Below are 13586 nucleotides of genomic sequence, written 5' to 3' on the forward strand. Positions count from 1 at the left end.
TACTGATCCTGAGTTACATCCTGTATTATACTCCAGAGCTGCACTCACTATTCTGCTGGTGCAGTCACTGTGTACATACATTACATTACTGATCCTGAGTTACATCCTGTATTATACTCCAGAGCAGCACTCACTCTAGCAGTCAGTGTGTACATACATTACATTACTGATCCTGTACTGATCCTGAGTTACATCCTGTATTATACTCCAGAGCTGCACTCACTATTCTGCTGGTGCAGTCACTGTGTACATACATTACATTACTGATCCTGAGTTACATCCTGTATTATACTCCAGAGCAGCACTCACTCTAGCAGTCAGTGTGTACATACATTACATTAGTGTAGCATACCTCTGACTGAGGTTTATCCCCGAGACCCCCGACATTACAGGCCAGTATATTGGGGGCAGTGGTGTTATTTCTCTGGCCGGTGACAGATGATGATGATGCCCATGTATATACTGTAGACTGTGAATGTTTTCTCTGGTTATTGGAGCTTTTCCTTCCCGCTGTTTATTGCAGCAGTTTCTGTTGTTTCCCGCTGTTTTATAATGTATCTGCACCTGGGAGACAGACGACTATTAAAGGGGACCTCTGCTGCTCTTTATTAGCCCACCTCTACAGTCTGCGAGTGCAGGGGACACATAGGATGACTGCGCCCCTTTATGAGGACGCCCCCCTATGATGTCCACTAATCCTATGTGGCCCATTACCTCTCCGCTTTCTCAGACGTCTGCGGGGATACACGGAGGGTGATATGGCGGCAGGTGGCACGTGGCTCCAGAACCAGCGGCCATATTGATGCTCTCAGGCTGAATAGCATTGTGCAGAGGTTTTCTTGGCATTTTGTACAGCAGCTACGGGCTAAAATGCACCTTTCTTAATGCCATAAAATATGCAAACAGGGTTAACCCTTCACTGCACAGCGGGATCTGTGGAGCATCAGCCTGGGGTCCACAGCAGGGGTCTCCTCGGAGCTGCAGGGCGCTTCTTCATGAGGCCACTGACGCACAGATAACAGCTGGAATGCCAAGGAATGGCGGTGATACAATGTAGCGCAGTGTGACGCCAGGAGGACCCCGCTCTGCCGCCAGCGTCTGCACCGGACCCCCCGAGCCGCCATTGTTCTTACCTTGATAACGGAGGCCCCCACTCTGGACAGAGGACTGTGCATCTGAGCAGCTGCGGCCATGTTGGCGATAGTATTAAGGTGATTCATTTGATTCATTGCCATGGCAACGGATGCAGGCGGTAAGCTGACTGGAAGGAGGGGGTGGGGCATCACCATGAACGGCAGGTCTAATCCTGAAAGACAAAAAAGGAGGAAGAAGAGGAGAGGTTACATATACTGGTGACACTAATCCCGGAGAAGCAGCAGACTTCAGGCAGACACCGATCATTCACCGCCCTCCTCCGATCAGTCGCGTCTTATCTCATCACCAGCAAAAGAATCAAAGTATCATCCGAAACCCAAGTGCATGGAAGCTGCTGCCAGACTAAACCGTCGCCTCCATCGCCAGTATCTGGTGACTGCCAGTCACCTCAATCATCAGTATCTGGTGACTACCTGTCACCTCAATCATCAGTATCTAGTGACCGCCCATCGCCTCCATCATCAGTATCTGGTGACCGCCTATCGCCTCCATCATCAGTATATGGTGACCGCCCATCGCCTCCATCATCAGTATCTGGTGACCACCTGTCACCTCCATCATCAGTATATGGTGACCGCCTATCGCCTCCATCATCAGTATATGGTGACCGCCCATCGCCTCCATCATCAGTATTTGGTGACCACCTGTCGCCTCCATCATCAGTATCTGGTGACTGCCTGTCGCCTCCATCATCAGTATCTGGTGACCGCCTATCGCCTCCATCATCAGTATCTGGTGACTGCCCATCGCCTCCATCATCAGTATCTGGTGACCGCCCGTCACCTCCATCATCAGTATCTGGTGACTGCCCGTTGCTTCCATCATCAGTATCTGGTGACTGCCCATCGCCTCCATCATCAGTATCTGGTGACCGCCTGTCACCTCAATCATCAGTATCTGGTGACCACCTGTCACTTCCATCATTAGTTTCTAATGGCGGCCCGTCGCTTCATCATCAGTATCTGGTGACCGCCTGTCACCTCTATCATCAGTATCTGGTGACCGCCCGTCACCTCCATCATCAGTATCTGGTGACTGCCCATCGCCTCCATCATCAGTATCTGGTGACCGCCTGTCACCTCAATCATCAGTATCTGGTGACCACCTGTCACTTCCATCATTAGTTTCTAATGGCGGCCCGTCGCTTCATCATCAGTATCCGGTGACCGCCAGTCACCTCAATCATCAGTATCTGGTGACCGCCTGTTGCCTTCATCATCAGTATCTGGTGACTGCCCGTCGCCTCCATCATCAGTATCTGGTGACCGCCCGTTACCTCCATCATCAGTATCTGGTGACCGCCCGTTACCTCCATCATCAGTATCTGGTGACTGCCCGTCGCCTCCATCATCAGTATCTGGTGACTGCCCGTCACCTCAATCATCAGTATCTGGTGACCGCCCGTCACCTCAATCATCAGTATCTGGTGACCGCCTGTCACTTCCATCATAAGTTTCTAGTGGCGGCCCGTCACCTCAATTATCAGTATCTATGGACTGATCGTCACCTCCATCATCAGTATCTGGTGAGCACCCATCACCTCAATCATCAGTATCTGGTGACTGACCATCACCTCCATCATCAGTATCTGGTGACTGACCATCACCTCCATCATCAGTATCTGGTGACCACCTGTCAACTCAATCATCAGTATCTGGTGACTGCCCATCACCTCCATCATCAGTATCTATGGACCGATCGTCACCTCCATCATCAGTATCTGGTGACCACCCACCATCATACTGATGATGGAGGTGACAGGCGATCACCAGATACTAACGATGGAGGCGCCGGGCGGTCATGAAATACTGACGATGGAGGCAGTGGTGAGTAGTCACCAGATACTGATGATGGAGGTGACGGAAAATCAACAGATACTAATGATGGAGGCGACGGGTGATTACCAGAAACTAACGATGGTGGCGATGGGCAGTCATCACATACTGATGATCGAGGTCACGGCCAGTCACTAGATACTGATGATGGAGGCGAGAGGTGGTCACCAGATACTGACGATGGAGGCGGTGGTGAGTAGTCACCAGATACTGATGATGGAGGCGTCGGGCGGTCACCAGATACTGATGATGGAGATGACAGCCAACCACCAGATACTGACAATGGAGGCGATGGTGAATAGTCACCAGATACCGATGATGGAGGTGACAGGCAGTCACCAGATACTGACGATGGAGGTGACAGGCAGTCACCAGATACTGACGATGGAGGTGACAGGCAGTCACCAGATACTGACAATGGAGGCGATGGTGAATAGTCACCAGATACCGATGATGGAGGTGACAGGCAGTCACTAGATACTGACGATGGAGGCGAAAGGCGATCACCAGATACTGATGATGGAGGTGACACAAGGTCACCAGATACTGACGATGGAGGTGACAGGCAGTCACCAGATACTGATGATGGAGGTGACGGGCGGTCACCAGATACTGATGATGGAGACACTGGGCGGTCACCAGATACTGATGATTGAGGCGACAGGCAGTTACCAGATACTGATGATGGAGGCGAAAGGCGATCACCAGATACTGATGATGGAGGTGACGGGCGATCACCAGATACTGATGATGGAGGCAGTGGGCGGTCACCAGATACTGATGATGGAGGCGACGGGCGGTCACCAGATACTGATGATGGAGACACTGGGCGGTCACCAGATACTGATGATTGAGGCGACAGGCAGTTACCAGATACTGATGATGGAGGCGAAAGGCGATCACCAGATACTGATGATGGAGGTGACGGGCGATCACCAGATACTGATGATGGAGGCAGTGGGCGGTCACCAGATACTGATGATGGAGGTGACGGGCAGTCACCAGACACTGATGATGGAGGCATTGGTCGGTCACCAGATACTGATGAAGGAGGTGGTGGGCGATCACCAGATACTGATGATGAAGGCGATGGGCGGTCACCAGACACTGATGATGGAGGTGGTGGGCGGTCACCAGATACTGATGATGGAGGTGACGGGCAGTCACCAGACACTGATGATGGAGGCATTGGTCGGTCACCAGATACTGATGATGGAGGCGGTGGGCGGTCACCAGATGCTGATGATGGGGTGACGGGCGGTCACCAGACACTGATGATAGACGCAATACTGATGATAGACGCATCGGGCAGTCACCAGATACTGATGACGGAGGTGGTGGGCGGTCACCAGATACTGATGATGGAGGCATCGGTCGGTCACTAGATACTGATGATGGAGGTTGTGGGCGGTCACCAGATACTGATGATGGAGGCGATGAGCGGTCACCAGATACTGATGATGGAGGTGACGGGCGGTCACCAGATACTGATGATGGAGGCGACGAGCGGTCACCAGATACTGATGATGGAGGTGACGGGCGGTCACCAGATACTGATGATGGAGATGACGGGCGGTCACCAGATACTGATGATGGAGGTGACGGGCGGTCACCAGATACTGATGATGGAGGTGACGGGCGGTCACCAGATACTGATGATGGAGGTGACGGGCGGTCACCAGATACTGATGATAGAGGGGACAGGTGGTCACCAGATACTGATGATGGAGGCATCGGTTGGTCACCAGATGCTGAAGATGGAGGTGGTGGGCGGTCACCAGATACTGATGATGGAGGCGATGGGCAGTCACCAGATACTGATGATGGAGGTGACGGGCGGTCACCAGATACTGATGATGGAGGTAACGGGCGGTCACCAGATACTGATGATGGAGGTGACGGGCAGTCACCAGATACTGATGATGAAGGCGATGGGCAGTCACCATATACTGATGATGGAGGTGACGGGCGGTCACCAGATACTGATGATGGAGGTAACGGGCGGTCACCAGATACTGATGATGGAGGTGACCGGCAGTCACCAGATACTGGTGATGGAGGCGATGGGCAGTCACCAGATACTGATGATGGAGGTGACGGGCGGTCACCAGATACTGATGATGGAGGTAACGGGCGGTCACCAGATACTGATGATGGAGGTAACGGGCGGTCACCAGATACTGATGATGGAGGTAACGGGCGGTCACCAGATACTGATGATGGAGGTGACGGGAGGTCACCAGATACTGATGATGAAGGCGATGGGCAGTCACCATATACTGATGATGGAGGCGGTGGGTGGTCACCAGATGCTGATGATGGGGTGACGGGCGGTCGCGAGACACTGATGATAGACGCATCGGGCAGTCACCAGATACTGATGATGGAGGTAACGGGCGGTCACCAGATACTGATGATGGAGGTAACGGGCGGTCACCAGATACTGATGATGGAGGTAACGGGCGGTCACCAGATACTGATGATGGAGGTGACGGGAGGTCACCAGATACTGATGATGAAGGCGATGGGCAGTCACCATATACTGATGATGGAGGCGGTGGGTGGTCACCAGATGCTGATGATGGGGTGACGGGCGGTCGCGAGACACTGATGATAGACGCATCGGGCAGTCACCAGATACTGATGTGAATTACATTTCTCCTTTCTTCAGTCACTTTGCATATTATTATTTGATAGAAATAATCTATTACCACTTCTACGTATAAAATTTCTGACGTCAGCATTTTTCCACACCTGCCTAAAACTTTTTCACAGTATTGTATGTTATAAAGTGGTTACATTTTCTTCCACTTTTGACCTATGTTCCTGTCACATCCAGAGCGGTAATCACAATTCAGACTAATACTTCAGTTACATTCAGAGCTGTATTCAGAATTCTGCTGACAACTCTTCTTATATCCCAGTCACATCCAGAGCGGCATTTACAGTTCCACTATTACATTATGCCTCATATTACAGTAACATCCAAAGCTGTCACATGAATTACTCTTTTACTTTTATTCACTATTCTCTAGTCACATCTGAGCAGCTTTGCTACTACACTGCTGAATCAGCCACAAATTAGGGAATACTGGACCCTGAGAACTAACAGGAAACTAGAAAACATTTAAATGAAGCTCAGGATGTGACTGGAGTACAACACAGTACAGCAGAGCGGGACTGCAGCTCTGGATGTGATTGGAGTATAACAGTACAGCAGAGTGGGCCTGCAGCTCTGGATGTGACTGGAGTATAACACAGTACAGCAGAGTGGGACTGCAGCTCTGGATGTGATTGGAGAATAACAGTACAGCAGAACTGGGATCGCAGCTCTGGATGTGACTGGAGTACAACACAGTACAGCAGAGAGGGACTGCAGCTTTGGATGTGATTGGAGTATAACAGTACAGCAGAACTGGGATCGCAGTTCTGGATGTGACTGGAGTATAACAGTACAGCAGAACTGGGATCGCAGCTCTGGATGTGACTGGAGTACAACACAGTGCAGCAGAGCGGGACTGCAGCTCTGGATGTGATTGGAGTATAACACAGTACAGCAGAACTGGGATCGCAGTTCTGGATGTGACTGGAGTATAACAGTACAGCAGAACTGGGATCGCAGCTCTGGATGTGACTGGAGTATAAAGGTGCCCGTGCACTTACAACAGTGGTCAGTCACACATGCACAGACGGTTCGGTGAAGAGTTCCTGAGTTCTCACTGGTGACAATGAGGTGCTGGACCGGGGAGCTGACGCTCATTTTGTTCTATCTCCCATCAAGCTGACTGATCACTTCCCTGTGATATCGGATTACCGTATTTTTCGCTTTACAAGACGCTCCGGATTATAAGATGCATCCCAAAAATTTTGAGGAGAAAAATAAGAAAAAAATATTTTTTAATATAATTGTGGTGCCTCTTATAATCCTCAGCGCTGAAATCTCATTTCTCGAGATCTTGGTCCCGAGATCACATCTGCACATGCGCCGGCAGCCATTTTTTTACCGGAACCACCGCACAAACAGGGTACCGTGGAAATGCCGGGGCTCTGGCCTGTTGTAAAATTTTGGCAGAGCCCCGGGGCAGCGCCGGACACACGCAGCACCGTTGGGCACCGGAGGCACCCGCAGCACCGGCCAGCAACCGCCGAACACCTGTACACCCCCTGATCACAGCCTATGGTAAGGCATGTTCGCTTTGTAAGACGCACCACCATTTTTCCCCCAAATTTGGAGGAAAAAAAGTGCATCTTACAAAGTGAAAAATAAGGTATGTCCAGGATTCCTGCAGTCACAGGCTGACACTCGGTAATTACCGTGGGGTAAGCCGGCACCACATTCCCGGCTCCTCTCAGCTTATCACAGACGTCGTCTCTCTAATCTAACCAAGAATTACCCAGCGATCGACAAGCCGCAGGTATAACAATGTACGGAGCTTCAGCAGTCCCATGTAAATTAAGTTTAAGGAATATTCGCGAGGTCTGCAGGTTTCTATCAGATTGTGTATTTTACTTCCTCGCTATTGTATACATCTCTGCTTGCTGTCAGTGAATTAATACCAGATTCTTTCCATGCAGAGACAGAGAACCTGCCTTGCCACCTCTGGTTTGTTAGAATGTAGCAGCAGAGTTTAGACTGCAATCCTGGACAAGAGGGCGATTGTTGCTGTCAGCATGAATATGTCCGCATAGGTTTTCTCTCATTCAGTGACATGAAGCAGAGATTTTTAAAATGATGATGAACTAAAACTACAATTTGCATAAGATGAGGCATGAATTACACACTGACCCAGACAATTACCGGCTTCGGGCATAATCATGTAAAGAGCCTCTGCAGTCCTATGTAAATGCATCTTATCATGGTCTACTGAAGGGTTTTGGGACTTTCTAACAGATTTCATGGCTTACTTCACTGTTAAATCTCTGCTTGACGTCAGTGAACGTGAATCATTTTGTTTATATCGGAAGTCAGAGAACTTACGCTGTCACTAATGGTCCGTTACAATGTATCGGTACAGAAGAGTTAATAGACTGGCGGTCAGGACATGGGGGGACTTTTTGCTGTCGCTGTGTTTGGCTCATAGAGGATTATCCATCTGAATCCACAGACAAGCGCTCAGATGTGAGAATGAATAGGTCAGGATGAGTATCTGTCATTCACTAGCAGCAAGCATGGATTATGAAAATGATAAATTCTAAACCGAGACTGGCCCTTTAGTTACAGCTCTTCTCATGCTCCAGTCTCCTCCAGAGCTGCAGTCTCAACTCTGCTGGGTGCTGCATGGACTTTTTCTATTATCTTGGCTGCTCTCTTAACGTGCAGTAATTTGCCAGATTACGATCTATGCAGAAACTGAACCAGTAAGAGGACATGGGTTGTGCAGCCTAAAATGGCTCACAGCCATCTACCAGAATTGTGAATTCAGCTCTGGGTGTGAGGTGGAGATAAGGATGGGTGACAGGGGTGCTGCTCTGTACTGTCCCTGGATACATACTGTTGGATAGTAGGTGATTTTGCTGGAGAGGACTTAATGGATGTGCACCTCCGATGGCGGACTGTCCTGACAGCGTGACATGTCCGAGAACGTGCTGAGACCCTCCGGTGGTGATCGGAGACTGGAGCTTCTCCTTATCCCACGAAGATTCACTTCCACCTGGAACAGAAGATGGAAATAATCAGCAAAGCCCTACAAAAACTCCCTCAGATTGTCTCTACGGTCAAGGGGTTTCCCAGTGTCCGGTAGATTCAGTCTCTACTACTTCATGGTAAGCTTACACCTTCTAGTCAGACTTTGCTCCACAGTTCTTCACAACTTTTAAGACCTCTGCTCACTGTCAGTGAATGAGAACAGTTTGTCTCCATCCAGAGGCAGCACTCATGCTACATGCACATGGCTGCTTCTCCCTGAGAGGAGGACACAACTGGATCCAGGTAATTATCCAGACGTCCGTCTGATACCTTGTAACAAGCCGACAACAAACTCCATCCAATTCTCCAACCATGACAGTTCCACTCATTATCTTAGGGGGAAAGACCGTGGAAAGGTTCAGTGTCAAAAGTTGAGGGTTCGTTACTAGTGATGAGCGAGTATACCCGTTACTCGAGATTTCCCGAGCATGCTCAGGTGATCTCTGAGTATTTGGATGTGCTCGGAGATTTAGTTTCTGTCTCCGCAGCTGCATGATTTGCGGCTACTTGACAGCCTGAATACATGTGGGGATTGCCTGTTTGTTAGGAAATCCCTCCATGTATTCAGGCTGTCTAGCAGCCGCAAATCATGCAGCTGCGGAGACAGAAACTAAATCTCCGAGTACATCCAAATACTCGGAGATCACCTGAGCATGCTCGGGAAATCTGGAGTAACGAGCATACTCGCTCATCACTGTAATAGTTACTTAATGGGGTCTTGTGGTTATGGGGGTTTTGGCCCCAATTTTCTTTGACTTTAAAAAAACAAAGTATTTGAATTAGAAGACGATTTTACACAGGAAAATGCAAAGAGCCGACACTGCTGTCTAGATACCGGTGACACTGGAGATTCTCGTTTGCTTCATGGATTAATAATTGGGACAGAATCTAAACTTTACAACATTTAAAGGGGCTTCCAACATGTTGTCACCTTCTCTCATACGTCCCAAAGCATCAAAACAACCCGCTTTGTAACATCCTGGCATTACTAGCACTTCTTCTTGGAATCCAACCAGTCTTGGGTCAGAAAAAGCATCAATCGCATCCATACTAAGCCGCAGCTTCCAGCAGGAGGGCGACGTGTTCCTCCTGTCTCATCCATCCCAATCCAGAGCCTGAAACGGGATGGATTGGAAGAAAATTTGACTGAACCCTTTATTTCAAGTAGATAAAAACCAGAGAGATTCAAGCTGAGAATGCCATCATACTGCGCTACGCATTACAATCCAATGTCATCTTGTGGTTCATCATCGTGGCAGAAGGTATTTCACAAAGAATAAATGAGTCAATTCAGCAGGATTTTTTCACCAGCCTCTTTTACTCATTGTGAAATACCTTCTTCCACGATGAGAAACCACAGAATAATATTGCTCTAAAACACGTAGGCGATGTGATATAACCTATTAAGGGAATAGAATATTCCTATTAAGGGAATAGAAGAATCCAGGATATCTATAGTCAGAAAGATAGTGAGGAAACACTTAGCTAACCTAAATGAATTCAAGTCTCCAGGTCCAGATGAATTACACCGCAGAGTACTGAAGGAGATAGCAGAAGAAATTTTTGAACCCCTCTCCATAATCTTTGAAAATTCGTGGAGAACATGAGATGTCCCAGAAGACTGGAGAAGAGCAAATGTTGTTCCTATCTTCAAAAAGGGGAAGAAGGTGGACCCAGGCAACTATAGGCCGGTGAGTCTGACTTCTATACCAGGAAAGATCTTTGAACAAATTATTAAACAACATGTATGTAAGTGCCTGGATAAGAATGAAGTGATTAAACAGAGTCAGCATGGGTTTGTAACTAATAAGTCATGTCAGACTAACTTAATTTCCTTCTATGACGGAATCACTAATTGGGTGGATCAGGGAAATGCTGTAGATATAGTATAACTTTACTTCAGCAAAGCATTTGACAAAGTATCTCACACAATCCTTATTGAAAAAATGACAGGTATGGAATGGACAAGGCAACTGTTAGGTGGATTCATAACTGGCTTAGTGATTGGACCCAAAGAGTGGTCGTAAATGGCTGCAAATCCAGTTGGAAGAATGTCTCAAGTGGGGTACCACAGGGCTCTGTCCTGGGCCCTGTACTGTTCAACATCTTTATCAATGATTTAGATGAAGGAATTGAGGGTAAACTGATTAAATTTGCTGATGACACAAAGCTAGGAGGGATAGCTAATACTAGAAAAGAGAGAGAGAGAGGATTCAAAAAGAAATAAATAAACTGGAGCAGTGGGCAGCAACTAACAGAATGGTTTTTAACAGGAAAAAATGCAAAGTACTACATCTGGGCAATAAAAATGAAAAAAGCATATACAGAATGGGAGGAATAGGGCTAAGTGACAGCACATGTGAAAAAGACTTGGGTATACTAATAGATCACAGACTGAATATGAGTCAACAGTGTGATGCAGCAGCAAAAAAGGAAAATGCAATTCTAGGATGTATAAACAGAAGCATACAGTCTAGATCATGTGAAGCCATTATTGCCCTCTACTCGTCTTTGGTCAGACCTCATCTGGAATACTGTGTCCAGTTTTGGGCGCCACATTTTAAAAAAGACATCAACAAACTGGAGCAAGTTCAGAAAAGAGCGACCAGAATGGTAACGGTCTGCAAACCCTGTCTTATGAGGAAAGGTTGCATGATTTGGGAATATTTAGCTTGCAAAAGCGAAGACTGAGAGGAGACTTAATAGCTGTCTACAAATATCTCAAGGGCTGTCACATTGTAGAAGGATCAACTTTATTCTCATTTGCACAAGGAAAGACTAGAAGCAATGGGATGAAACTGAATGGGAGGAGACACAGATTAGATATTAGAAAAAACTTTTTGACAGAGTGATCAATGAGTGGAACAGGCTGCCACGAGAAGTGGTGAGTTCTCCTTCAATGGAAGTCTTCAAACAGAGGCAGGACAGACATCTGTCTGGGATGATTTAGCGAATCCTGCTTTGAGCAGGGGGTTGGACCAGAAGGCCCAGGAGGTCCCTTCCAACTCTATAATTCTATGATTCTAACCATATAATGACTAGATTCTCATTTTGGGTCTTTTTGTATTTTACTATTTTGGATTTTAACTCCATGAAATAAAGGATTTAGATTTTTCAGGCAGGCCTTCTCTCTGCTCCATCACTATTGTGTTGTACCCACTGGCCGGCTGGAGTCCACGGCCAAGCACCGAACATTGTCGCTTGAGTCGTCTCAGATATTTATCTTTGGAAAGCTGGAAAAACAGTTGTATTTTTTTGTCCATGGATCAGAAGAACATGTGTCATAAATACAAGGAGGTGTGAAAAAGTATATTCCAAAGCGGATTGTTCTGATGAGTGGAGACATGAAAGCAGGTCAAGAAGTTGTGGAAACCCAAGGGTTAAAGGGTCATTACCATAATATTAAATTACCCCTATCCAAGGACAGGGGAGAACTTACTGATCACCTAGGGTCCAACTGCTGGGATGCCCCATAATCCTGAGACCGGGGCTCTGAAGCCAAGGAGCTGTGCTCTGCAGTTATGAATGGAGACGTGCATGCTCAACCCCTGCTGCATTCAGTGACAATGAGGCTGATCCTAATAAAAGGGGCTCCTAAAGTCCCTGATCTCAGGATGGTGAGGGGTCACAGTGATCGGTCTTCCAGCCATCAGTTATCGCCTGTCCTACGGATTTTACATTTTAGCAATATCACTTTAATGTGGTCCAAAGTTGTATTCAGAGCTGAGATCTCCCAGCATTCCCTGCTTGTCCAGTGTGTGGTTAGATCTTTCTCTGAGAGGTGCCATCAGCCAAGTCTGTATGCTTATTACCGCCTCCTGAATTATTGGAGCTGGTAGAGGTGATACAAGTCTACAAGCTTGCTGACTGTTTCCAGCAATAGTGAGTACAATAACAGAGGTGGAGGTTCTATTGGACTAAACATTCAATATCTATCCAGTCCCTTCTCACATCACCTAATGGAAACCGCCCTTGTCTCCAGTGAGGGCTGCACGGTCCCTTCTTTGGGGGGTCAGCAGGGTGGTTATGGTTTTAGTTCTGTCACCCACATTATAACACTGAGCCGCTACTCTTGCACAGATTCGCGGCTCTTTATGGATTTCAAAGGAGGCAAACGAGATGGTCACAATTAGACAATAAAACGCGAGCTGAATGCTGAGCGAGTGAACAACATGTTCAGCTGTCACCCGCAATCTGACGCCTTTTATCTCCGAGAATTTAGTCGCGAGCATATCATGTCGTTCACGTCCGTGCACCGAATTCCTGCAGGAGCCGGCAATCAGATTAGTTCTTTGTTCAATATCAAGTTCAGAAGCAAAAAAAACCTAAATCCCACAAATCATCCACTCAGGAAGGCAAAAGCAACATTTACTCCACTGTAGGGTTACAGTAAGAAAGTCCAAAAATGCATCAGGCGGCTGCCATTACTATATATCACAAGCCACATCCTAAATCACTGCGCCCAGTGACAGGGTGACAGCAGGAGACTGCACAGAAATGACTGCACCTACACCCTAATAAGGGTTACTCCATCCAGACCTCATAGTGCAAACACTACTACATAAGCACTGTGCTTTACATAGGACTGCAGGTGAGATGTACTATACTATCTGTACTCAGAGAAGTTACCACTGTGTTATCTGTAGTATTACATAGGACTGCAGCTGACATCTACTACATTATCTGTATTCTGAGGGTCATCACTGTGATATATGTGGTGTTACATAGGCCTGCAGGTGACACCTGTCATAGAAAACATCAAAATCCATAAAGAAACTCCAGTGAGGGGGCATTCACACTCCTCTTCTCTCACAAAATGTCTAATAGGAAAAAGAGTTTAAATTAATTTTTAATTCATAAGTTTCTTTGAAATAGAACTGCCCAGCTGACATATGGGAAATTACGCATAG

At 47.4% G+C, this 13586-nt stretch overlaps 1 protein-coding gene across 7 annotated transcripts in view; it reads right to left on the minus strand.

Annotated features, from left to right (window-relative positions):
• Positions 1-13586, minus strand: part of DACH2 (dachshund family transcription factor 2) — a 417731-nt gene that overhangs the window by 98988 nt on the left and 305157 nt on the right. For 5 of the 7 annotated variants that reach the window (XM_073589881.1, XM_073589879.1, XM_073589883.1 and 2 more), the window contains 2 exons: positions 8483-8641; positions 1134-1306 (listed from right to left, as the gene is read on the minus strand). In XM_073589881.1, coding sequence (XP_073445982.1) covers positions 1134-1306; positions 8483-8641 — 332 coding nt within the window. The remainder of the gene's footprint in view (positions 1-1133; positions 1307-8482; positions 8642-13586) is intronic. The other 2 variants (XM_073589884.1, XM_073589885.1) reach the window with 1 other exon arrangement.

This window comes from Dendrobates tinctorius, unplaced genomic scaffold (genome assembly GCF_039654945.1).
Source record: "Dendrobates tinctorius isolate UK_male_01 unplaced genomic scaffold, ASM3965494v1 ptg000114l, whole genome shotgun sequence".
Taxonomy (NCBI): domain Eukaryota; kingdom Metazoa; phylum Chordata; class Amphibia; order Anura; family Dendrobatidae; genus Dendrobates; species Dendrobates tinctorius.